This window comes from Odocoileus virginianus, chromosome 5 (assembly GCF_023699985.2).
Source record: "Odocoileus virginianus isolate 20LAN1187 ecotype Illinois chromosome 5, Ovbor_1.2, whole genome shotgun sequence".
Taxonomy (NCBI): Eukaryota; Metazoa; Chordata; class Mammalia; order Artiodactyla; family Cervidae; genus Odocoileus; species Odocoileus virginianus.
In genome coordinates, this window is record NC_069678.1 from 17,989,620 (window position 1) to 18,016,726 (window position 27,107).

Consider the following 27,107-nt stretch of genomic DNA (forward strand, 5'->3'; position numbering starts at 1 on the left):
CAAGCTCTGGTGATGGGCAGGGAGGCCTAGGGTGCTGCTGTCCATGGGGTCACAAAGAGTCAGACACAACTGAGAAACTGAATGGACAACCTACCTTCTCAACTCGATTATACACCTGTCACTAACAATATCCATCCTCAGTGAAGTTTCCCTGGTGCTTTTTCCAGATTAGTTAAATCTTTCAGTTGCATTGCCAGGAATTCAACACAAACTGGCTTAAGCAAAGTAGGGAATTTGTTGGATCATTCTATTATTTATCCACTGCTAGGTAACCAATTATGAAATTTGGCAGCTTAAAACAGTAAACATTTATTTATTTATTTATTTATTTTAGACATTTATTATCTTGCCGTTTCTATGGATCAAGAATCTAGACACAGCTTAGCTGGGCACCTCTGGCTCACAGTCCCTCACTAAGCTACAGTCAAGGTGTCAGCCAGGACTACAGTCATTTCAAGGCCCTCCCAGGGGAGGATTCACTTCCAATTTCACCTCCAAGGCTCTTGGAAGGCCTCAAGATCTCATCAACTATCGACATTAATTCCTTGCTGGCTAGAGGCCATCCTTACAACATAATACCTATCTCCTAACATGAGGTCAGGGAAGGATGGGACTGTGAAGGGAGGGTAGAGAGAGTCAGCCCAAAATGGAAGGCACATCCCATCCCTTCTGCCACATTCTACTCACTAGAAGCAAGTCACTAAATCCATCTCATACTCAAGAAGAGTTGATTACACCAGGGCATGTACTAGTTGTCTCTACCAAGAGGTAGAGATCTGTAAGGGGCATCTTCAGAGCCAAGTTTAGAACGTAAGTCTCCTGAGACTGAAGCTAGTTATGCCCGTTATAGGTTTGCAAGTACTGTGAAGGTTAATAATAGACTTGGGAGCTCTACCCCAGCCTGAGCATATACAAATCTGTGGTGCTCGGTATAAACAGCCCTCGCTGGAACACAAACACACACAGAGCTGAGGAAGTTGTGGTAAGTGCTTCCCCCTTCAGCCTGTAATCTGAAAGTAGATCATCATGGCGAGCCCAAGGAGACACACAGATGACTGGGTTCTGCAACGTTTCTGCAATAAGCCACCGAAGAGTCAACCACACATACTCTCTCCCTGTCTATGGACCCTTCTCCTCTTCTTGCTCATGGGTAAGTCCACATTGTGGCCACTGGTATTCCTGTGAGGCTGGTCACATTTTTGCTTGGGACTCTAGTTATGTAAGGGCTTCCCAGGTGGCACAGTGGTAAAGAATCTGCCTGCCAATGCAGGAGCCACAGGAGCTGTGGGTTCCATCCCAGGGCTGGAAGATCTCCTAGAGGAGGAAATGGCATCCCACTCCAGTATTCTTGCCTGAAAAACTCCGTGGACAGAGAAACCTGGTGGACTACAGTTCCTGGGGTCACAAAGATTCGGACATGACTGAGCAACTGAGCATGGCACACAGCACTAGTTGTTAAAAGCAGGAAACAGTCTCCTTTTGGTAATTTTTCTGCAGGTTCCACCTTACTGTGAACTCTGTGTGTGTGTGTGTGTGTGTGTGTGTGTGTGTGTGTGAGTATACATAGTTACACACCATGAGTAGGTGAATTTCTAGGCCGAGACTCAAATAACCCCAGGTTTAGACTCTATTCCTCTTGCCGTTACATTTTCAGAATAAGAAATGCTGCACGATGAGTTTGTTCCCTATGCAATGTGGGTAAGACCTACAGAGGGATACAAGAAACTTGTCCTGATAACAAAACACCTACCAGTTTCCAAGGGAAGGATAGGACTGCTGCTGCTGCTGCTAAGTTTCTTCAGTCGTGTCCAACTCTGTGTGACCCCATAGATGGCAGCCCACTAGGCTCCTCTGTCCCTGGAATTCTCCGGGCAAGAATACTGGAGTGGGTTGCCAATGCATGAAAGTGAAAAGTGAAAGTGAAGTTGCTCAGTCGTGCCTAACTCTTAAGGATCCCACGGACTGCAGCCTACCAGGCTCCTTTACCCATGGGATTCTCCAGGCAAGAGTACTAGAGTGGGTTGCTGTTGCCTTCTCCAGATAGTACTGCTGGAGCTTCTTTTTATATTCTGCCTTGTTTATCACATGCTTGGAAGCTTCACTGGGGATCTGGAGATGGTCTGGTGGCCCTCAGCTAGTTGGTTTCTATCTGAATATCTTTTCTCCCCAACATTTTACCTCCCCATGAAGGCCCAATTTCTGCTAGTTTCTGGAAACTTTTCTCAGGAACATGGCCTGAGCCATCTCTCTCCAATGGGAAGAGCTGACACCAGTACCCCAGAAGGGTCTCAACCACTGATACAGTGGCAGTTACTGTCCCTCTGGAATTCTGCTTCCTCATCAGGGATTTGAGAGGATAATGCAGGAGCACTAGGGACCTCACAGTAGTAAGGATGAAGTTAGTGGCTGAGCAGTGAGCAGAACTCTAGAAAACTCTCGGATGCATGTATAGGGGTAGAGGGACCCCAGACCTCAGGCTGGATTTCAGTCTAACCTCTCTTCACTTTCTATTTCATCTTTGTTTACCATAAGAACACAGGTAGCAGCAAGGCTATTTATATTCACACTTAACTCTTGGGGTGCTTCCTTGTTGTGTTGGATAAACCTGGAATTAGCCACATTCAATGGCACCCAGATGGTCAAAAAAGTGAATTTCAAACAGTTCAGTGCAAAGAGATATCTCCCTCTGTGATAACACCAGTCAGGGTGACCTCAAACCTTACTGTTTTGGTCTAGAAGGCAGTTTTCTTGATGCTTCCATGTTTCCAAGGAGTGCTTTCAGGAACTTAGGAGGCAGTAGGTTGAACAAGTCCAACCCCCTGCCCCCAGCTTTAATATCAGGAATATTTGAAATTAAGTTCTTGTTCCATCATTTATCAGGTGTGTGAGTCTCTACTTCTTAAGTGTAGAATACAAACAATAAGATGTACTATGCAAGACTGTTTTATAGATTAAGGATGTATGTGTAAATGCTTGGCATACAGTTGGTGGAAGCTATGTTTGTTATTATAATAATCATTGATATAAGTACATTATTCAGAAAATATTAAAGAATGGGCAAGTCAAATTCAGTTATCACAATCTTTAAACCCTCCATTTAATAATTTGTCAAACGATGTAGTTCAAGATAAGATGGATGATACCTGCAACTCCTGTATGGGATCTATGTAGCACTGCTTACTGCAATAGGATCTGACCTGTAGGAACCACATCGTGCTCCTCCCACTGACATGTGTGAGTTTTGTTTACCATTGTTGTGAGGAGAGACAAGGTCAAGACACATTCATATGCCCCCAGCCAAGACCTACCACCTTCTGGGCTCCCAGGATGGGGTCATCAGTGCTCTCAGCCTTTATACCCCAGGGTATCATCTACCTAGAATCTGGGTTCTGCCACTGATCAACCCTGTAATCTCAGGCAAGTGGCTTAAACTCTCTAAATTTCAGTTCCTTATCAGAAAAAAAGGACTACTTATGAGATTAATTTTGAGAATTCAAATGAATGATTTCTACAAAGTGCCTAATACACACATAGCAATCATAAGCAGGGTCTTCTGGATGACAAGAGCTCTCTTTTAGGCAACCTCAAACCACCATCACATCAGCTGAACTTCTGTCTTCTGAATCTGCCCCAGAGTCTACCTGAACAGACCCTCCCACGTCCTGGATGTCTAGTCCTGTATCCTCTCTGGCAGCCTCTCTGGAAGGTCCAAATGCTCAGCTGATGGGGGTCTGGGCAGAGACCACTGCCCTGGCCTGCACCAGTCTCCACCCTGCATCCGTGTTTCCTGTGACCTTTAGGCTTTAAGAACACACTTCAAACTTTTCCCATCCCTCCCAGCTATTCTTTGGCCTCTCCTCTCTCTCCAACATTCTCTACATATTTTCCCACCCAAATTCTAGTGGGAATAATCTGAGTCCTGAACCCATCTGATTTAGTCTAGGGTTTACAGAGTGCTCTTGAGAGTCTTAGAAGCCTGGAATTTGGGAATCCAGGCTGGAGTCACTCAGCAGAACTCACAAGGTGTCTCCAAGGAAATAAGTTGCTGTAGCCAAATGTCAGGCCTCTGGAAGCCTTGGAAACAACAGTTATCAGCAATCTGAGTCTTTCCTGAGATGAGCAAATCAGGTGCTTAATCAATGCTACCCAACCCCAAGCCTTTATCCTAAGGATAGACCAGATTTTCCTGGCCAAGTCAAAGTTAAGCTGAGATTCCCTGGACACTGAGGAAAAGGTAAGGTGATAATAGAGGTGAAAGATGCTTTTTTTTGTTCCCAATATTTTATTATGAAAATTCTCAAATATACAGAAAACTTGCAAGAATTTTTCAGTGAACACTCAGATACCTCCCATCTCAGTTCTCCCATTGGGGTTTTACTTTTCTTGCTATATCACACACCTATTCATCTATCCACTGGTTTAGTCATCCATCAATACATCTTGTTTTTTTAAAGGTACTGCTTTTTTACTTCACTAGTCCTTTATGATTTATAGCAACCTGATTTTATTTCATCTCTAACACATTTCTGGAAGAAGATGGTACAGGTGGGATATTTCTAGCTTATAGATGAGTAAACTGATTCTCAGGGAAATTCAGAAATTCATCCAAAGTCACCATTCTCATTTCCTTGTGGAATAGAAGGCTATAAAGTCTTCTGTATTGATTATTGTAGCTACATTCATGAGAGAGAACATCATGAGAGAAAATAACTTTGCTAAGCAATGGACCTAGAGGGAGGACAGCCAAAATATCATCTCATTTCTCAACATCTAGCATTTATTATCAACATGTGTTTTTAGAATGAATGAATGCCTGCATGCATGCATGCATGAATAAACAAATGAATGAATGCTGGCTAGAGGATCCCAGCTGCTTCTCCAAGTCCCTCTTTTGTCTCTGCAGGGCAAGGAGCCTCTGAAAAGGACTCAGCCTCAACAGTGGTGAAAGGCATTCTAGGGGGTTCAGTGATTCTCTCCCTGAATATTTCAGTGGATGCAGAAGTTGAGCGCATCACCTGGAGTGGTCCCAAAGACACTATTGCTTTAGCATTCCCAAGTGGAGAGATTTTGTTTTTAGACAAAAGCTACCAAGGGCGAATAGACATCCCAGAAAACAACTCTTTGTCTATTAACAAGCTGACTCTGAAAGATGCTGGTTCATACAAAGCCCGGATAAACCAAAAGGGATCTGAAGACATCAATGAGAGATTCATCTTACATATCTATGGTGAGTTCTGGAGAGCACATGTGAGCTTTGACCTTTTATTTTTAAAAGTAGTCTTTTTTCCTCTGCAGGAATTTATCTAAGATGAAGAGAGCAATGATGTTGGCCATTTTCACCCAATTTCATAAGTACAGATATCAAGAGTGAAAAACAACTAAAATATGGTTAAGAGCCATTTGGATTCTCTCTCTGTTAATATTGTTTATCCATCTGTATTAGCTTGTTAGAGTTGCCATAACAAAATATCACAGACTGGGTCATTTAAACAAATAAAATTCATTTTCTCACAAGTCTGGAGGCTTGAAGTCCAAGATCAAGGTGTCGGCAAGCTTGATTTCTTCTGAGCCTCACTCCTTGGCTTGCAGATGGCCGGCATTTTGATGTGTCCTCACATGGTGCTCCCTCTGTCTGCATTGTCTGTGTTAGTCTCCTCTTTTTAGAAGAACGCCAGTCATACTGGATTAAGGCCCACATCACAACTCCACTTTAACTTAATTATCTCTTTAAAGACTCTGTCTCCAAATACAGCCACATTCTGAGGTACTAGGGATTATGACTTCAACATAGGAATTTCTATTCAACCCACTGAATAAGAATAAAAATAGCACTGTGGTCTCTGGTTCCCCCAAACTCTTGTCTTTGTCACAAAATACATTCACCTCATCTCAACAGCCCACAAAGTCTTAACTCATCCCATCATCAAATTCAAAATCTTTTCTAGATCTCATCTAAATCATATGTAAGTGAGATTTGAGGCAAAATTCCTTTCCAGTTATGGACCTGTGGAACCAGACAAGTTACCTGCTTTCATGTTGGCACAGGGACATGATAGACATTTACATTCCAAAAGGGAGAAATTGGAAAGAAGAAAGGGGTCACAAGTCCCAAGCAAGTCTAACCCTATTAAGGCAAATTCCATTAGATTTTTTAAAAATTTTTATTGGGATATAGTTTATTTACAATGTAGTGTTAGTTTCAGATGTACAACATAGTAAATCTGTTATACATGTATGTATATCCACTCTTTCTTAGATTCTTTTCCCATATAGGCCATTATAGAATATTGAGTAGTGTCCTTGTTCCATACACAGGAACTATACAGTAGGTCCCTATTAGTCAATCTATTTTATATGTAGTACTGCGTATATGTCAATACCAATCTCCCAATTTATCCCTCACCCTCTCTGGTAACCAGAAGTTTATTTTTTACATCTGTAACTCTATTTCTGTTTTACAGATAGGTTCATTTTTAAGATTCCATGTATAAGCAATATCATATGATGTCTTTCTCTGTTTGACTTACTTCACTCAGTATGACAATCTCTAGGCCCATCCATGTTGCTATAAATGGAATTCTTTTTCTTTTTTTTATGACTGAGTACCACATCTTTTTAAGGTTCAAGAACCACCCCCACCAACACTCCATGGGCCTACATCCTTTAGGCCCGTGATGCCAGTGGCAGACCCGTTAACCTCTGAACTTCCCATGGGGCCATTCTTCCCTTTTCCTGAAGGATAAGGGATGATCTCAGTGGGATATCTCTACTGGCTCATTCTTGAAAATCTCCCAAATCTGATATCCTTCCTTCATTTAGTGCCATCTGTGTCTGTTTAATCCAAGCTGGCAGAATTTCTACTTAGATAGTTGATTGGATCCATGAATCACACCATTGTCTATCCATACTCTCAGTGTTTTCTCCAGACACAAATTCTCATTATTTATTTATTTATTTATTTATTACAATATAGATAGGCTGAGACTTTTCCAAATCTTCAAATTCTGGTTTCTTGTGGCTTAACAATTCCTTCCTCAGTTTATCTTTCCTTTCTGACATTTTACTACAAGCAAAAGGAGAAAACAGTGTTCCTGGGTAGCTCAGTTGATAAAAAATCCACCTGCAATGCAGGAGACCTGGGTTCAATCCCTGGGTCGGGGAGATCCCCTGGAGGAGGGCATGGCAACCCACTCCAGTATTCTTGCCTGAAGAATTCCACAAACAGAGGAGCCTGGCAGCCTATGGTCCATGGGGTTGCAAAGAATCAGACTCAACTGAGCGACTAAGCACAGCACAAAAGGAGAAAACAAATAGTGCCCTCAGCGCTTTGCTTGGAGATCTCCTTAACTGAACAATAAGTTCATCACTTAAACGTTCAAAAGCAGAACACAATTTGTCTAAGTTCTTTGCTGCTTTATAATAAGTATCACTTTTCCTCCAATAACATGTTCTTCATTTTCAACTAATACCTTACCAGGAACACCGTTAATGTTTATATTTCTACCAATGTTATGTTGATGATAATATATGTCTATCTCTGAGATAATAGGAGCTTTCTCTACAGCTGTCTTCTTTCCTTTTAAGTTCTTACCAGAATCCCCTTTAACATCCCTGTTTTTATGAACGGTCTCTTGAAGACAATCTAGGCTTTTTCTCACATGCATCTTAAAACTCTTCCAGCTTCTATCCATTAACCAGTCCCAAAGTCACTCAACATTTTTGGGAATTTGTCACAGGAGCATCCCAGTTGTGGTGCAAAAGTCTATATTGGTTTGCTATGGCTGTCATAACAAAACAGCACAGACTGAATTACTTAAACAAGAAAGATTTATTTTTTTCACAACTCAGAAGCCTGGTTAAGATGTCAGCAGGTTTGGTTTCTTCTGAGGCCTCTTTCTTTGGCTTGCATTAGGCCACCTTCTTTCCCTGTGTCCACAGATGTTTGTCTCTATGTTGTCTTTATCTAAGTCTCCTCTTCTTTTTGTGTTTTTTTTTTAATTTTAATTTATTTATTTATTTTAATTAGAGGCTAATTTCTTTACAACATTGTAGTGGTTTTTGCCAAACATCGACATGAATCAGCCACAGGCACATATGTGTTCCCCATCCAGAACCCCCCTCCCACCTCCCTCCCAATCCCATCCCCCAGGGTCGTCCCAGAGCACCAGCCCTGAACGCCCTGTCTCATGCATCAAACCTGGACCGGTGGTCCACTTCACATATGATAATATACACGTTTTAAAGCTACCCTCTCAAATCATCCCACCCTCACCTTCTCCCAAAGAGTCCAAAAGACTGTTCTTTACATCTGTGTCTCTTGTGCTGTCTCGCATATAGGGTCATCATTACCATCTTTCTAAATTCCATATATATGCGTTAGTATACTGTATTGGTGTTTTTCTTTCTGACTTACTTCACTCTACATAGGCTCCAGTTTCATCCACCTCATTAGAACTGATTCAAATGCATTCTTTTTAATGGCTGAGTAATATTCCATTATGTATATGTACAACAGCTTTCTTATCCATTCATCTGCCGATGGACATCTAGGTTGCTTCCATGTCCTGGCTATTGTAAACAGTACTGTGATGAACATTGAGGTACACGGGTCTCTTTCAATTCTGGTTTCCTCAGTGTGTATGTCCAGCAGTGGGATTGCTGGGTCATATGGCAGTTCTATTTCCAGTTTTTAAAGGAATCTCCACACTGTTCTCCATAGTGACTGTACTAGTTCGCATTCCCACCAAAGGTGTAAGAGGGTTCCCTTTTCTCCATGCCCTCTCCAGCATTTATTGCTTGTAGACTTTTGGATAGCAGCCATTCTGACTGGTGTGTAATGGTACCTCACTGTGGTTTTGATTTGCATTTCACTGATAATGAGCGATGTTGGGCATCCTTTCATGCGTTTGTTAGTCATCTGTATGTCTTTTTTTGGGGAAATGTCTGTTTAGTTCTTTGGCCCATTTTTTGATTGGGTCATTTATTTTTCTGGAATTGAGCTGCAGGATCTGCTTGTATATTTTTTAGATTAATCATTTGTCTGTTTCTTTGTTTGCTATTATGTTCTCCCATTCTGAAGGCTATCTTTAAACCTTGCTTATCATTTCTTTTGTTGTGCAAAAGCATTTAAGTTTAATTAAGTCTCATTTGTTTATTTTTGCTTTTATTTCCATTATTCTTGGAGGTGGGTCATAGAGGATCCTGCTGTGATTTATATCAGAGAATGTTTTGCCTATGTTTTCCTCTAGGAGTTTTATGGTTTCTGGTCTTACATTTAGATCTTTAATCCATTTTGAGTTTATTTTTGTGTATGGTGTTAGAAAGTGTTCTAGTTTCATTCTTTGACAAGTGGTTGACCAGTTTTCCCAGCACCAATGGTTAAAGAGATTGTCCTTTCTCCACTGTATATTCTTGCCTCCTTTGTCAAAGATAAGGTGTCCGTAGGTGCATGGATTTATCTCTGGGCTTTCTATTTTGTCCCATTGAGCCATTATTCTGTCTTTGTGCCAGTACCATACTGTCTTGAAGACTGTAGCTTTGTAGTAGAGACTGAAGTCAAGCAGGTTGATTCTTCCAGTTCCATTCTTCTTTCTCAAGATTGCTTTAGCTATTCAAGGTGTTCTGTATTTCCATACAAGTTGTGAAACTATTTGTTCTAGTTCTGTGAAGAATACTGTTGGTAGGTTGATAGGGATTGCATTAAATATATAGATTGCTTTGGGTAGTATACTCATTTTCACTATATTGATTCTTCTGATCAATGAACATGGTATATTTCTCCATCTATTTGTGTCCTTTTTTATTTCTTTCATCAGTGTTTTATAGTTTTCTATATATAGGTCTTTAGTTTCTTTAGGTAGATATATTCCTAAGTATTTTATTCATTTCGTTGCAATGGTGAATGGAATTGTTTCCTTAATTTCTCTGTTTTCTCATTGTTAGTGTATAGGAATGCAAGGGATTTCTGTGTGTTTATTTTATATCCTGCAACTTTTTTTTTAAAGGAAATCAGTCATGTTGGACTAGGGGCCATCCTAATGACCTGATTTTAAATTAATTACCTTTGTTTCCAAATACAGTGCTATATTCAATCACACTCTGAGGTACTGGGGGTTAAGACTTCAACATATGCATTTGGGGCAGGAGGGGGGGGTGGGACACAAAATTAAGCCTAAGCCTATGGCTTAATTTTTCTATCATATCGTTTGACATTTTTGACTGATTTGTAGTGAGCTCTGTGTATATTAAGGAAATGGAATTCTATGCAGTTAAGAGAAACAGAAAGAACCAACTTAATATATACTAATATACAACCATTTCCAAAATATACTATTAAAATTTTTAAAAGCTTCAGGATTATATGTATAATATGCTATCATACATGTGTCTATAACTAGAATATCTCTGAAAAGATCAACAAGAAATTCATAACACTAATTCCCTCCAGGAACAATAATTCCTTAGGAGAAAAATTAGGTGGCTAGGGGCAAGAGAGCTTGTTTCTTTGTGTGTGTGTGTGTGTGTGTGTGTGTGTGTGTGTGTGTGTATACCTTTTGTATCTTTGCAATTTCAATTTTATATATTGCCTACTCCATAAAAAAGAAAATGAACTTACACACACACACACACACACACACACACACACACACATGCACACACACACTGTGAACAGAGGAAATGGAACAAAAGGGAAGGAGAGGACCAGGAAGAAAGTCTGAAAGCAAAATGGGTTCCAAATTTAGACCAAAAGGCAAGGGCAACTCAAATCATAGAGGCAGAGCTTCCAACTCCCTAGAGTCTGAGGCTAGCTCAATTCATTCATTTATTAACATTTACGAAAGATTCATGAGTGCCTTTCACGGGTCAGTCAGGTGCTGGATGTATAGGTATGGATACTGGCTCTGTCTTTAAGAAATTCACAGACTGGTGGGGGAGAGAGAGTATTGAGACTGTTGTCATGTTGAATCACAATGATAACACCTGTAGAGGGTACTAAATAAGCACAGAGGAAAGGCAGTCAACCTTTGTGGGAAACTAAGTGAAAAAGAAAGAAAAACTTCCCACAGGAACAGACAATGCTGGCCTCTCCCTTCTGCCCTCTGCTCCTCTACTATCCCCATCTTTTTCCCTTAGCCCTTTCCTGCTGGGGAAGCAGTCAGAGTAGTCTTTTCATTGCCATTGTCTTTGCAGAACAGCTGCAGGAGCCCCAAGTCACCATACAGTCTGTGAACATGTCTGAGAATGCCTCCTGTATCATCACTCTGGTATGCTCTGCGGAGGGAGCAGGGGGAGATGTTCAGTACAAATGGACTTCGAGAGATCCTCGTGCTTCTGAATCCTGGGGGGACCCTACTCTCATCGTCTCCTGGTTGCCCTGTGACGCAGACCTACCATACACCTGCACAGCCAAGAACCCGGTCAGCCAGAGCAGCTCCTACCCTGTCCATGTCTCGCAGTTCTGCACAGGTAACTGGCTTCAATAAGGCCCAGAAATAGTCTAAGCAGCTATAGAGTCTAAACCCCAGGATTCTGGCAGGACACAGATGAAATAGTGAGGTAAGAGAACAGACTTGCAGATTCCTTTTTCTCTACCCTCAAGAGGATAAGAGAGACTGACAGGGGACTTAGGCACTCCCAGGGCACTGTGAAACCCTAAGAGTCTGCAGAGAAAAGGAAAGAATGTATGGATGCAGAAATCTAGATTGCTCTTTGCTGGGGTAGGGGGTGTCTCCTCAGATGTCCTCAAAACAGCAGAGAGGCAGGAGAGGCCTGGGTATGCACTAGGCAGGGCCAGGTGCTTATTTGTGCATGACAAATGGCCATGGGAAAGCAGCAGGGATGCCTCATCAGAAAGGGGGAGAAGGGATCCTGGGCAGGAGGGTCTCAGGGACTTCAGTCCCTTCAGGCAGGCTGAGGGTCAAGGGGTCAGGACCAGTGACTGAAATTGCAATATCTCACCTCTGACCACAGATCTAGGAGCCTCCCGAGGAGGATCAATGGGGGAGACGGTGCTAGGGGTCCTGGGGGAGTCCATCACCCTGTCCCTGGCACTCCTGGACAGTCAGCACGTAGACAATGTTGTCTGGATGTTTAACACATCTATTATCAGCAAAGAGTGGAGAGGAGAAGGAATAGCCAATCAACTCACTGAGTTCAAGAATCCGGATCAGAGCACAGTGTGGGTCTCAAGCCAAGACTACTCTCTAAAGATTATCCAGCTGAAGATGGAGCACGCTGGCCTCTACCATGCCTACATGTGCTCAAATGCCAGAATTGCCAGCGTGAAGCACATCAATCTGCACATCTACCGTGAGTTTCTGAGTTGAGCACCCATCATCAGATTCCTTTCCTGAAAGATTTCTCTCTTTGCTGCCTATCCCACCTCCCTCCTCCTACAAAATGCCTTAGACCACTAAGACAACTACTCAGTTCACACCAGTCAGTTGACAGGAGGACAATACAACCAGCAGATGGGCAAAATCTCCCTGCTCAGGGCCCCCTTCTAGGCTTCCAGTTAAGCCTCAGCCAAGCAAATTTCGGTACCTGCCCTGTCCTCCTGCATTGATTTATGGGTGGGACCAGGAACTCTACAACATATACGTTTATAGAACTTTGCAATTTTGTATAAAGGCAAAGCTGGCTGGGGTAAAATCACAGAAGACTGGAGAAAGTCTTTAATATCCTGTGAGCTCCAGGAGCTTGGAAGGGTACTCAGCTTCCCTAAGTGTGAAGGACAGAACTCACAGTCTCCCTCCTCCACCTTGGGCTTCACTGGAGCTTGGCTGGACAGTTTGTATAATTTATATTTGCCAGCTCCTTCACCTGTACCATTCAGACATGGTCAACCTATTTCCTGCCTAGGTGTGTTGGTGTCTCAGTACTTGGGAAAGTAGTCACAATCCATGATCCTGTTAAAATATGTAAGTCAGCTAGTTCACAGCTATTGTTGCCTACTGTTACTCAAATATCAAAGAACCAGGAAGAAAATCAAGTAAAAGGAATAAGAAACTGGGAACAAAGTGTGCCAGCCATATGTTGCTTTTAAAATTGCTAGTATTTATTAAGTACTTACTCTGTGACAGTGCTCTGCTCTCCTTTCTATACGCCTTATCTCATGTAAGCAAACAAATTAGATGATGGGACCTCGGAATGTAAGCCTTGGAGGGTCTCAGGGCAGGTAGAAGCATTGTGCTTATCTGCGCTGATTGGTTTGCTTGTTCTTCACAGTATACCATATAGAATGATGCCTTTTATAGCATGTCTTTCACCTTTCATTAACTCTTCTATACATGGGCTTCCCTGGTGGCTCAGAGGTTAAAGCGCCTGCCTACAATGTGAGAGACCTGGGTTCAATCCCTGGGTCAGGAAGATTCCCTGGAGAAGGAAATGGCAACCCACTCCAGTGTTCTTGCCTGGAGAATCCCATGGACAGAGGAGCCTGGTAGGCTACAGTCCATGGGGTCGCAAAGAGTCAGACACGACTGAGCGACTTCACTTCACTTCACATATCTGATCATCAAGTGATAAGCTGAGATTTCATAGCAACCAAAGGAAAGGCCAGGTGAACCTTCCCAGCCCTAAGGCAGTGTCAATGCACAACTTAATGAATATATTTTGAATGGTCCCTGCCCAGTGGGCGGGCCTGACTCCAAATTTGGTCTGCCTTTCTCCTCACACAGAGAGGCTGAAGAAGCCAAAAGTCACGAGGAGCCTTGGGCTCACAAAGGACGGCATCTGCAAGATCAGCCTGACATGCTCAGTGGAGGACAGTGGACACAATGTGACATATGGATGGGCCCCTCTGCCTAAAGGAGCTGTCATTTCCCAAGGAGGAGCTCACCTCAGCATCTCCTGGATAAGTGGAGAAAAACACCCCAACTTCACCTGCACGGCCAGCAACCCTGTCAGCAACAGCTCCCGGCAGTTTCTTTCTAGGGACCTCTGTCCAGGTTGCTCCCCATCTCTGTTCAGCCAGACCTCAGAGCTTTGGGTCCTTGGACCTAAGAGTTTTCCTTCCGAGCAGTTCTTTATGAAGTGCAGCAAGTGGAGTGAGAGTCTTTAGAGCAGCACATGCCAATAGAAATATAACAGAAGTCACATAGGTAATTTAACTTTTTAAGTCATATGGAAAAGGCAAAAACAAAGGTAAAATTAACTTTAATCATATATTTTATTTTACCCAACATATCCAAAATATCATCCTTCAACATGTAATCAACACAAAGAATTATTCATGACATAATTTGCATTTCAGTTCATATGAAGCCTTTGAAATCCAGGATGTGCTTTACCCTTATGGCACATCTCAATGAAGTACTTCCTTTCTCATGGGAAGTACTTGATCTGTATTCAGATTTCATAAAATTTGCCATTGAAAAAATATATTTTTTGATTGGGTCATTTATTTTTCTGGAGTTGAGCTGGAGGAGTTGCTTGTATATTTTTGAGATTAATCCTTTGTCTGTTGCTTCGTTTGCTATTATTTTCTCCAAATCTGAGGGCTGTCTTTTCACCTTGCTTATAGTTTCCTTTGTTGTGCAAAAGCTTTTAAGCTTCATTAGGTCCCATTTATTTTTGCTTTTGTTTCTAAAATTCTGGGATGTGAGAGGGAGGTGGGAGGGGGGACTGGGATGGGGAATACATGTAAATCCATGGCTAATTCATTTCAGTGTATGACAAAAACCACTGCAGTGTTGTAAAGTAATTAGCCTCCAACTAATAAAAATAAATGGAAAAAAAAAGAAAAAAGAAAAAATATATTTATATCCAACTTGTTCCAAATATACTTAACAGTTTTTTGATTAGGAATTGAGTAACTGTTTTTAAATTTAAATTTTAATTAATTTAAATTAAACAGTTTAATTCCTCAGTCGTACTAACCAAGATCACACAGCAAAAGCAGGATTGAGATTCTGCATTCTATGCTCTGCTCTTTCCTAGCAAGAAGTAGAGGGGAAAACAACGAAGGTCACCCAGGATGTGAAAATGCTGAGTCAGGCTGTGACTGGCAAATGGGTTTAGAGCCCTGATCAATAGTAATCTGGACTCACTATGTAGAATTCTCCTTATGCCACTTTTAGAGAAGGGCAGTGATATGATGGATAAGGGTGTTTTAGAGTCTGGCAGCCTGTATTCAAATCCAAGCTCAGGTTCTCTGTGACACTGGACAAGACATAAACCTCTCTATCCAGGGGTGGTACCTGCCTTACTGCTATAATTTCTTGCTTAGAGGATGACTGCTCAATAAACAGTTGTAGAATGAATGAATGAATAGGAATATATTCTGCAATAGTGTGGGATTTTAAGAGGAAGGTAGGATGGCCATTCTGTTCTGTTCACAGTTTACCCTAACTCTCTTCTTATTACTTATACTAATATCCCCCATTTCCTCTTCACAGGACCTGAGAGAAGCACAGAGTTTTGGATTGGGCTCTCCCTGGTGGTTCTTTTCATCCTTCTGGGCTTTGGAATCTCTGGCTGGTGCTTTTGGAAGCAAAAAAGACGATGTGAGTTTCTGACATCAATTTCATCTGCCAGCACTAGGCCATTTCCTTGGGACCTTTGGAGACGTCCTTGTCTTCTTATAACCCCTTTCTACCCCTTCTCTCTCAAACCTCATTTCTTCTCAGAGTGATCAGAGAGAGGTGTCAGTGGGGACTCTTTAGTTGCAAATAATTGAAACCCAATTCAAGCTAGCTTAGACAAAAAAAGGGTGATGTGAGCGCAAGGGGAGTGAGTTGTTATCTGAGGGCTTATATGGTCAATCTTTGGGGAAGGAAGGGAAGAGCTGGCCTAGAGACAAACATCACCAGAGCCTCAAAAGTCACTAGGGTGCTCCATCTTTCATCCCTATTTTTCCCTTTGAGCCAGCTTAGCTCTCTTTCTTCAGCCAACTGAAGGGCAGGGGGGGTAGAATGTACCAAAACAGAGCAGCTTGTACTCCAGACCTACATGTACTGGTAGTTCAGACACCAGGAAGGGGAGAAAGATGTTTCCCCACCAACTCCAATTTGAAAAACCTTAGAAACCTGATTGGCTCCACTTAAGTCATGTGACTGTTGCTTGGACTAATCACTGTGGCCAATAGGATGAACTTTTGTGATTGGCAGCTCTTTCTGGAATATTGAAGGGAGATGGAATAGTTTCCAGGAAGAACAGATTGGTTAGAACACAGGGCCCCTGGAAGAATTACTGTGAGCCAGCAAACCAAACTGATAAGTGGCACCCACAGAGGGATCATAGCTCTCCCTTCCAGAGAGATGGCAGGAGGCTCCAGAGCATTCTCCTCAGCTGAAAATTACCCTAGACTATGGCCATCCCTTCCTGTGGGCTCGTTCTTACATCAGGGTTCACCCTCCTCCCAAAAGCCTTTTCCCTGTCTACATCTTCAGAAATCTCTCTCCCTCTCCTCTGACTCTCACAAAATCAGAAACTCTCTTCTCACAGCCCGATTGACACTCCTTCTCTAACTTTGTTTTCCAGGTTCAGCCGCAGCTTTCAGTTCCAGTCAAGCTGAGACATCAGTTGACACACCAGGTAATGTGTCACCAATGACACAGGCTATGGGGTCCCAGGCCACATGGAAGCTCCAGAACATGGCTACTCAGAGTGTGATCTGCACGTGTGACCAGCAACATGAGTATCCCCAGGAGCTTGTTAGAAATGTAAATCTTGGGCACCACCCCATAATTCTGAATATGAATCTGTATTTTAACAAGATCTGTAGGTGAATCACAAGGCTGTTAAAGTTTGAGAAGCTACGTGTTAAAGGAAGGTGATTTGGAGAACAAAAGAGACAAGGAGGCTGGACTCCTGAAAGATGGTAACCAGAGCTAGGAGAAGTAGTCTGTCCTCTGGGATATCTAGGATTCCTCAGGCACTGACTGTCATTACTGCAGTGTGCCCAATGATGAGGATGAAGCTATTGGCTCTACTCCAAGAATGGAGAAATAAAGACCAGATGCAATAGTAAATCTGTGACAGAAGCAAAATTAAAACATAAGACTTTCTAGTTACCTATTACCCAAGAGTATTACTGAGGCAGTGGTTTTCGGATTTTTGATAAAGCTAAGGAATGCTTTCTTCAAACAAAATATTATGCAACACCCCAAAAGCACAGTGCATGTAAAAATGGAGCTGTTCTGCTGAGCTTTGGGATGGAGAGCTGAGATGCCTTCACCCTACTCTCCCACTCCGGAATCTCAGTGTTCTAAATTGCCACCTTGAACTCTGGAGCTCTGGAGTTCTAAGGAATCCCCAAACCCTGACCACTCAGTCAAATCCTTCTTTTAAAAATCCCTGTGTCACTTCTCATGGAGGGGATGCCCCAAGGAGGTAGAATAGGAGGAGGGCCTGCTGAGGGGAGCTAGGGGCTCAGTGTAGCCTTTTCTGATAGGAAAATGTAACCAAGAAAAAAGGGGCAAGAAACGAAAATAAATCTGGACTTTGGAGATTCCCACCAGCTTCCTCCTGAGAGCTGGCAGGACAGACCCTGGTCTCCACTAGCCTGAACTCTCTTTCCTTGGCATCCTGGGCACAAGAGGAAGAGAGAGAAAGTACTGGGGACACCACTGGCATCCGTGCCCCTCCTGTCCCTCCCCCCCAGCACCTCTCCTCAGTGCCCAAGTCCTGCTTCTTTCACTTCTCCATTATCTCTTCAGCTTCCTTTTCTCTAAAGACTCTGCCACTGCCTGAGTTCATGCTGTCACCAATTTTTTGTTTTATTGAATAGGTTTTTTTTTTTTAATTGAAAAGTCAAATATTCACATGGTAAAAACTAAAAATAATCCCCTCCTAAATCTCAATGACCAGGTATTTCCCTGAAAAGACCTCTATAGTTAAGATATATGTATGTTTACATCCTTTGAGAGCATTTTCATGCATTTACAAGCTGTATATTTTTTCCTTTGATCACATATGCGAGAGTAATCTATCACATTTTTCTGAGTCTGCTTTTTAAAATCTAATTGTAGATTAAGACTGACTCTCATCTATTCCATTCTACAGATATACCTTAATAAGTCTTTATTAATAGACATTCCCATGCCTGTAACTTCTTCTCTAAAATATTATAATAGTTTCCCAACTAGCCATTCCATCTCCAGATTTTCTCCTTTTTAGCCCTTCTGATGTCACTTTGCAAAGCTCAATTATGACTATTGTATAACCATCAATGGCTCCTTGTGGTCTTTGTCTGTTACTCAAAAGGCAAGATAACCTAGTGGTCATGTGTATAAATTCTTTAATATTTATTTATGTATTTATTTTTGGCTGCATTAGGTCTTAGTTGCAGATGCTGGATCTTCGTTGTGGCACACAGGCTTCTCTCTAGCTGTGGCACGGGCTCCAGAACATGTGGGCTCTGTGGTTTGTGGTAGGCAGGCTCTCTAGTTGAGGAGCATGGGCTCAGGAGCTGCTGTGTACAGGCTTAGTTGCCCTGCGGCCTGTGGGATCTTAGTTTCCTGACCAGAGATCCAACCTGCATCCCCCGGTTGGAAGACAAATTCTTAACCACTGGACCACCAGGGAATTCCCAGGTGTAAGAGGCCTAAGTTCAGATAATACTGTGTCTCAATCTTAGCTCTCCTCCTCTTTAGTGATCTTGGGCATTTCAGTCTCTAAACCTTAGTTTCCTTACTTTGCAAAATGAGGGCACCAACCTCTTAGCATTGCTGTGAGGACTGCAAGGGACAGCAGGGAGTCCACAGTATGCACTCAATAGTGAGAGGGTAACAGGCAGGAAGGCCAGGGGTCTCCAAACGAGGAAAGTGGCTGCAAGTGCCAGACATTTTTATCTCTCTTAAGCGGCAGGAGGAAACAAACCAGTGATATTTTTTCTTCTCTATACAAATTTAAAAGGAGGTTTCTCTTAAAATGTTGTGTTGCCATGACACCTGGTTTCACCTGAAGCAACCTACTCTCAAACCTTGAGTTAACCAATACATTTCTTTTTCTTATGGAAATGTTGTCTTAAGCTATGACTCTATCTTCAAGTTGGTTCTGCCAAATGGCCCAACCTACTTACTCAGGTATTGTTCCCCTAATCTATGTGAACGAAACTATTTGTTGGCAATCTGCCCTTCTACAAGATTCAAGTCAATCGTTTTCTGGCCAGGGATGAATTATCTGGTGCCATTCTAAGTTTTATGACATTCCTTTCTTTTCATTAACAGATTGTTAGTAGCTATATAACAATAAGGCATCCTGCCTGAGGACACTCTTTGGATTAAACCCTCTGGCTAATTCTGTTATCTGAAAACATAAATTATGGGAGTAGGTCTGGTCTTTACAAGGATGTATCCTGCCTGAGGACAATTTTTGAATTAAACCTTCTGGCCAACTCTGTTATCTTATAATGTAATTCATGGGAGTAAGTCTTGTGAGGTCTTTACAACCTCCAGACATTCTTTGGATTGATTGGAGTGTATATAACTCCATTGCTAATACTAGCAAAGGGGTACTCTTTTGCCCCCTTCTGATGCCTATGTCAGAAGCTTTCTCTATCTCCTTTATACTTTAATAAAACTTTATTACACAAAAGCTCTGAGCGGTCCAGTCTCATCTCTGGCCCCAGATTGAATTCATCCCCTCTGGAGGCCAAGAATCCCGGGGTCTTATCGTTCAGCAACAACCTTTCAATAGGAGATAACTTTGTGTGTTGGGGCAGGGAGGCTCAGACATGTCCGACTCTTTGTGACCCCATGGACTGTAGCTCACCAGGCTTCCTCTGTCCATGGGATTCTCCAGGCAAGAATACTGGAGTGGCTTGTCATTTCCTTCTCCAGGGGATCTTCTTGACCCTGGGATCAAACTTGCATCTCTTGTGTCTCCTGCACTGGCAGACACATTCTTTACCACTAGCACTACCTGGCTTCCCAGGTAGATAAGTACTATTATCACTCAATATCTGGCCAGGTCGTCTTTAGTCTACTTTTTTCCTATGTAAAACTCTTAGGGGGCAGTATTGAGTAGCAGGTAAGAACATCAGGGGTCAGACTACCTGCATTCAAATCCTGGCCCTCCCACTTAAACTTGGGCAAATATTCAACCTTAATGTGCTCTGTTTTTTCATCTGTGAAACGTAAATAAGGATAGTTATTATCTATGTTTAATGGGGTTTTATGCAGATTGAATGAATTTATTCATGAAAAGCATTATTTTTAGAACAGTGCCTGACTCACAGTTGGCACCTAAAAAGTGTAAGCCATTATTATTCTACATGTAGATCAAATGGGTTGATTGATATGTCCCAAAGGCAGTAGAAGTCCACCCAGTTGTTTATAGCAGCCACCCATTCTGATTGTCCTCTGCCCAAACCACGTGGCTGCTAAATATTTTAAATATCATCCTTTTCCAAAAGAGAAGGTGCCTCAAGTTTCATACCTGCCTTTAATCATGCTGTTCTCTCCACCAAGAATACACTTTCATTCATCAAAGTCCCAGGGTGAAGGCCCACCTTAATTCAGTCCTTTCATAAGCTCTTCTCTGCTTCTGAACTGGAGACTATGTCCTCTCACTCAAGCACTTTTCTCATAGTTTTCCTATGATATTGTCATAGCTGGCCTTACATAATTTGATTTATGTATGTATCTGACTCCGCTAGACAGTGTACTCCTTCAACACCAGGTCTAATTCACATATGTTTCCCCAGAATACTGCTCACTGAGAGCTGCTAAGTCCATCACATGTCACCCTCAATGAATGTTTATCAAATGAATGAATAAGTGAGCGCTTGAAAGAAAGGAGGAATGGGGAGGGGAATGGAGCCCCATGAGGGAAGACAGGAAAACTTTCCTTCTCCTCCAGTTCTCTAGGCCTCATCTGGGGTAGGAGTCAGAGCAAAGCAAGAGAGAGGGGGGTGCTGGTACATCCTTTACCAATCCTGAACAATGTGTTCCAGAGCCCACTGCTGGCCGCATACCATACTCCATGCTTTCCCAAGGGTGTGAGGAGCTGGACACTTTCCCTAAGACTGCCAGGCATGCCTCCGACAGCAGCTCTGACAGCAATGGAACAACTGAGGAGGATGAGGAGAAGACAGGGATGCACCAGCCCATCAATGGAAGAGACCAGGTGTGTGACTCGGGCACTCGGGAGGACGCCGGACTTGACTCGGACTCTGAGGGCCAAGCAGAGTATGATCTCGTCACTCCAGATAACATGGCACCAGCACTTGTGGTTGAAGGGGAAACGGTGTACACACAAGTGTTCCTTAACTTGCAGGTGAGCTCTTTTGATCAGTACACCTTCCCTTGCCCTTCCCTTCTAGGACCATCCAGTATCCTGGAAGGCTAATCCCTCCAAACTGGGGGACAGGCACAGCAGTGCATGGGTAGAGAATTGTGATTCTATCCATGTTTACCAACCTCAGGGATCCTCAAAGCAAAGGAACCCATCCCTCAGCTCCCAATCTTGTGCCATAAATAAGAGAGGTGCTGGGAAAACAGAGGTGCTGTCTCCACTGCACTAAGGCAGTCCCACCCTCTATGTGAAATCAGAACCTGGTGAGGTGATCCTTCACCTCAAAGACTGAGGGTGAATCCCTGGAAAACTCTTTTTGGGTGATTATGGACAGTCTGGTGTTGATCTGTTACAGGGAAAGACTCCAGTTCCTCAGAAGAAAGAGAATTCAGCCACAGTCTACTGCTCTATACAGAAACCTCAGAAGGTGAGAACAATTTTCTCTGTATCCTGAGGTCCATAAAGTGAGGCCCAGACCATTTTAACTGAAAGCAGAGGAACTTAAGCTCCACCCACTGTGCACCCCCTGACACACTCCTTGGTCCATAGAGATATTGAAAGAATTATTCCTGATTTACATCTATGCAGCCGAAAGCTGAACATTTCTAATTAATTTAACAATATCTTATATTGATTGGTCTTAGCACTGACGAGAATGTGTCTATAAACACAAACACTATACGGTCCATATATGTTTCTAAATCTTTCTCTCATCCATCAAAATGGAAACTTTCCAAAACAATTGGAATATAACCAACAGTATAATGTCAAGATTTTTTTGAAAATGTGCTATTTAATTACAGCACATTGGTTTCATTATAGTGTTAAAAGATCCCTTAAGCATAAAAATGGAGAAGGAAATGGCAACCCACTCCAGCATTCTTGGCTGGAGAATCCCATGGACAGAGGAGCCTGGTGGGCTACTATCCTTGGGGTCACAAAGAGTCAGACACAGCTGAGTGACTGAACACTAAGCATAGAAATTCCCATTAATAATAAGTTTATATAAACTTTAATAGTTTACAAAACATTGACAAACATAGTCTCATCTGATCCTTATAATACCTTTGTAAGTGTGCTATCATGCAAATTTTATACCCAGAGAAGCTGAGATTGAGGAAACTAAGTTTGCCTAAGTACACAGAGCAAGTGGTTAGGAAACACAGAGATTTTTATTAATCCTGAAAACTCTTAAACAATTAACTTTGATCTGAATCTGGCTGTCTGCTCCTCTTTCACTTTCCTGAAAACATTGGGCCCATTCATACTTTCACTTTCAAGTCTCCCCCAGAATTTCCTTCCTGTAAAATGTTCAAATAAGACTTTTTTTTTTTAGCTCTCAAAGTTTTTCAGTTATGTTCCTTCTCTATAGTTGATGAATCAAACAGTAGATATTTATTCAATACCTTTTGTTTGCCAAGAACTGGGCTGAGTGCTCTGGGGATTCAGATATGTTTAAGGCACTAGCCTTGACTTTTAAGACTTGTTATATTATCTATCTTTGATGTAGGAGAGTTGGAGTGATTTAGTAACCTGGATGGGGAGAGAAAATATTCTACATGACTATATATTATGTATGCAATTCCCAAGGGTTCTTCATACACTGGAAATGGTAGATAGCACTGCACAGAGGTAGACAGGAACAACTTCATGGAAAAAATAATTTGGACTAGACCTTAAAAGACTGATAAAATTTGCTTGGTAAACACTCATGCAACTGTATAGTTTGATTCAACCATCTTCTGCCTCATGTCCTGATTTCTAGAGCATGGCCTAATGTTTAATCAGCTAAGAACTTTATCTTTGGCCTTGAAGCCAAATCTGTGCTATTCACTACATTCCCAAAGCTGCTTGGGCCTGGCCCTTTGTGTTTGGGTCAATACTAGTCAATCTTAAAGTCATGGACATCAGTCCCTGCTCCGAGTTTCAGACAGGTCATGAGACCCCCTTTGTCTGGTCAGTTCTGAATGACTCCTACACCACTCCAGGAACTTAAGATCCCTAAAACCACCCTCACCCACAATACAAGTGAAAAAATCAATGCATTTCCTGACCCAACCTCCAGATAGAATTTATTCTTTACCTTCAGAATTTTCAAGAATCCTCATTCTGGGTTTCCTAAAGTGACCATTTCCCACTTGATCAGGAAATCCTCAAGCCTTCTTTAGTTATTATTTTCTGACACTTGTATCTGCATGATATCTCAAAGAAGATTGTGCTATTCCCAAGCTATGGCTGGTACGTAACCTCCTCTCTGGGCTTCCCAGGTGGCTCAGTGATAAAGAATTCACCTACAATGCAGGAGACTCAGGTATGATCCCTTGGTCGGGAAGATTCCCTGGAGGAGGAAATGGCAACCTTCTCCAGTATTCTTGCATGGAAAACCCCATGAACAGAGGAGCCTGGCAGGCTACAGCCCATGGGGTGGCCAAAGAATGGACACGACTTAGCGACTAAAGAACAACAGACCTTCCCTCTGCATCAGCTCATGTCTCATCTGCTCTTTTGAGCCTTTCCTGAACTCTCACAAACAAGGGATTCCCAGAACCCTTGGAACATGAAGGTCTAGTGGTTTGGACTATTACTATGGAACTCAACCTCTAAAACTTGAATTATCTTCATATAAATGTTTCTCTCACTAGGGTGAAGATTGGGATCCCAAACTGTATCTTCTTGAGAGCAAAGCCTTTTATTGTCACTTATGAACTCCCTCAACTTGTTGCACAAAACTGTCCTAAATCTCCCTTCCAGAGAGCCTGGCACATGGCGCTGACCATTAGGGGATTTTACATAAATGCTTATCATCAGCTTGAATGATTTCTCCATCCTTACGCCAATCCATATGACCTTACTCCTATAGGATGGACCATTCATAGCCTGGCCTCACCTTCCTCTCTCTTCCCAGCACAAGGTTGAGAAAACTGGTAACTTCCCGGCTTTATTAACCATATTCTTGTGTGTGTTTTGGCTCACAGGTTGTGCCACCACCACAACAGAATGACCTTGAGTCTCCTGAAATACCTACCTATGAAAATGTCCCCTGAAAAGAAAGGCAACTACCTCCCTCAGTGAGGTTAGAGAGGCTGCTAGACCTAATAAGGCCTGGGCCCCTGCAGACAGAAGAACTTCAGAATTTCCTTCATTGTCTCAGATATGCCTGCATTTGGGCCTCCTCTTTTTCTCACACCTCGTGACTTCCCAAATCCACCAACAGATCAGAGGCTGATCAGACAGCCTCTGGGCTCCGTTTGTCTCCTATGCTCATATTGTACAACCTCTTAGCTCAGATGCATGCCTCAAAACTCTGCCAAGGCTTGTCATGTCGTCAAAGAGGACCACGATCTTCACATGGTCCTATAAACAGCTGCTAAGATAAATCTAACAGATAATCTCACTTATGAACTCAAAGATCTAGGTGAAATCATGGCCACTGTAGTATTTTTTTAAATAAAAGACTAGAAATAACCTAAGGGTCCATTTAGTAGGAATCTGATTAATCACATGAAAATGTACCCATGCAATGGCAAAGCCTGCCACTTTTTTAAAGAAGGAAAGTAGAGACTAATATGTGCTAATAAGAAGGAGCTCCAAGATACGTCATTTGATGGACAGAACAAAGTCCTGGACAGTGTGTATCATATGTCACCAGTTGAATAAAAAAGAAATAGATAGCTGTATGTTTACATGAAGAAAAATTCTGAAAGGAAATACAAAAAAATTGTCAGTGGCTGCCTCTGGGAGGAAGCTGGGTTGGTTTGGGGATACTTTTACTGCATATATTTTGTACTGCTGGATTTTTTAAACCATTTGTGTGTATTACTCTTTTTAACCAGTATTCTTGGGCTTCCTTTGTGGCTCAGCTGGTAAAGAATCTGATTGCAAAGCAGGAGACCTGGGTTTGATCCCTGGGTTGGGGAGATTCCCTGGAGAAGGAAAAGGCTACCCACTCCAGTATTCTGGCCTGGAAAAGTCCACAGGGTCGCAAAGAGTTGGACACGACCGAGCGACTTTCACTTTCACATTATTTTTTTATATATTTTTAAGTGCTTAAAAGCAATGGAATTCCAGGTGAGCTATTTCAATCCTAAAAGATGATGCTGTGAAAGTGCTGCACTCAATATGTCAGCAAATTTGGAAAACTCAGCAGTGGCCACAGGAATGGAAAAGGTCAGTTTTCATTCCAATACCAAAGAAAGGCAATGCCAAAGAATGCTCAGACTACAGCACAATTGCACTCATCTCACACACCAGTAAAGTAATGTTCAAAATTCTCGAAGCCAGGTTTCAGCAATATGTGAACCAGGAACTTCCAGATGTTCAAGCTGGTTTTAGAAAAGGCAGAGGAACCAGAGATCAAATTGCCAACATCTGCTGGATCATTGAAAAAGCAAAAGAGTTCCAGAAAAACATCTATTTCTGTTTTATTGACTATGCCAAATCCTTTAACTCTGTGGATCACAATAAACTGGAAAATTCTGGAAGAGATGGGGATACCAGACCACCTGACGTGCCTCTTGAGAAACCTGTATACAGGTCAGGGAGCAACAGTTAGAACTGGACATGGAACAACAGACTGGTTCCAAATAGGAAAAGGAGTATGTCAAGGCTGTATGTTGTCACCCTGTTTATTTAACTTATATGCAGAGAACATCATGAGAAATGCTGGGCTGGAAGAAGCACAAGCTGGAATCAAGATTGCTGGGAGAAATATCAATAACCTCAGATATGCAAATGATACCACCCTTATAGCAGAAAGTGAAGAGCTAAAGAGCCTCTTGATGAAAGTGAAAGAAGAGTGTGAAGAAGTTGGCTTAAAGCTCAGCATTCAGAAAACTAAGATCATGGCATCTGGTCCCATCACTTCATGACAAACAGATGGGGAAACAGTGGCTGACTTAATTTTTCTGGGCTCCAAAATCACTGCAGATGGTGATTGCAGCCATGAAATTAAAAGATGCTTGCTCCTTGGAAGGAAAGTTATGACCAACCTAGAAAACATATTAAAAAGCAGAGACATTACTTTGCCAACAAAGATCTGTCTAGTCAAGACTATGGCTTTTCCAGTAGTCATGTATGGATGTGAGAGTTGGACTATAAAGAAAGCTGAGTGAAGAAGAATTGATGCTTTTGAACTGTGGTGTTGGAAAAGACTCTTGAGTGTTCCTTGAGCTGCAAGGAGATCCAACCAGTCCATCCTAAAGGAGATCAGTCCTGGGTGTTCATTGGAAGGACTGATGTTGAAGCTGAAACTCCAATACTTTGGCCACCTGATGCAGAGAGCTGACTCGTTTGAAAAGACCCTGATGCCGGGAAAGATTGAGGGCAGGAGGAGAAGGAGACGACAGAGGATGAGATGGTTGGATGGCATCACTGACACAATGGACATGGGTTTGGGTGGACTCTGGGAGTTGGTGATGGACAGGGAGGCCTGGCGTGCTGCGATTCATGGGGTCGCAAAGCGTTGGACACGACTGAGTGACTGAACTGAGCTGAACTGAAGCACTTAAAATGTCCCTTCTGTTTAAGATTCCTGTATTTACCCAAAAAGAATTTTCCTCCTTATTGTCATGTCCAGATGTATATGAGCCATATCTCTTTTCTCCCCCAAACAATCACCTCCATCCTGTCTCCCTGCCTATAAGTTACACTGCTCTTGACTTACATTCATGATACTCTTGTGTGCACTTGTGTTACATGTGCTTTGTGGCCCATTTGTGTTTTTTAATACTGTGCTTCTGCTGTCATCTGCCCCAGCACATGGTCTGTGAAATCAGAGTGTTGTCTGTGGCCTGCAGTGGGTATTCCTGGGGAGCCAAGCAGTGCTTCATACACAGCAGGAACTTATTTACTGCTTTGTTCACTGGCTG

The 27,107-nt window shown here is 42.4% G+C and overlaps 2 protein-coding genes across 7 annotated transcripts in view; one reads left to right on the forward strand and one right to left on the reverse strand.

Annotated features, from left to right (window-relative positions):
• Nucleotides 1-1,873, reverse strand: part of LOC110134674 (T-lymphocyte surface antigen Ly-9-like) — a 29,483-nt gene extending 27,610 nt beyond the window's left edge. Inside the window, exon 1 of the mRNA XM_070467642.1 lies at nucleotides 1,751-1,873. The gene's annotated coding sequence lies outside the window, so the exon portion shown is untranslated. The remainder of the gene's footprint in view (nucleotides 1-1,750) is intronic.
• Nucleotides 957-26,814, forward strand: LOC110134670 (T-lymphocyte surface antigen Ly-9-like). Of its 6 annotated transcripts, none has more exons than XM_070467634.1 (10): nucleotides 957-1,150; nucleotides 4,904-5,227; nucleotides 11,191-11,466; nucleotides 11,971-12,309; nucleotides 13,680-13,949; nucleotides 15,399-15,506; nucleotides 16,483-16,664; nucleotides 20,900-21,222; nucleotides 21,596-21,667; nucleotides 23,508-24,293. In XM_070467634.1, the coding sequence occupies exons 1-10, from the start codon at nucleotides 1,027-1,029 to the stop codon at nucleotides 23,695-23,697; spliced, it is 2,208 nt and encodes a 735-aa protein (XP_070323735.1). In that variant the 5' UTR covers nucleotides 957-1,026; the 3' UTR covers nucleotides 23,698-24,293. The 6 variants fall into 6 exon arrangements, with proteins under 6 accessions (XP_070323735.1, XP_070323738.1, XP_070323736.1 ...); XM_070467635.1 differs by having other exon boundaries at nucleotides 958-1,150; nucleotides 24,216-26,814; XM_070467636.1 differs by having other exon boundaries at nucleotides 959-1,150; nucleotides 16,483-16,536; nucleotides 24,216-26,814.
• The last annotated feature ends 293 nt before the right edge of the window (nucleotides 26,815-27,107 follow it).

Coding starts and splice junctions, on each gene's coding strand:
- LOC110134670 (XM_070467634.1), top strand. CDS start 1,027: ATGGCGAGCCCAAGGAGACACACAGATGACTGGGTTCTGCAACGTTTC. Junction 11,467..11,970: donor TGTCTCGCAGTTCTGCACAG/GTAACTGGCTTC, acceptor CTCTGACCACAG/ATCTAGGAGCCTCCCGAGGA. Junction 16,665..20,899: donor CCCAGGAGCTTGTTAGAAAT/GTAAATCTTGGG, acceptor AATGTGTTCCAG/AGCCCACTGCTGGCCGCATA.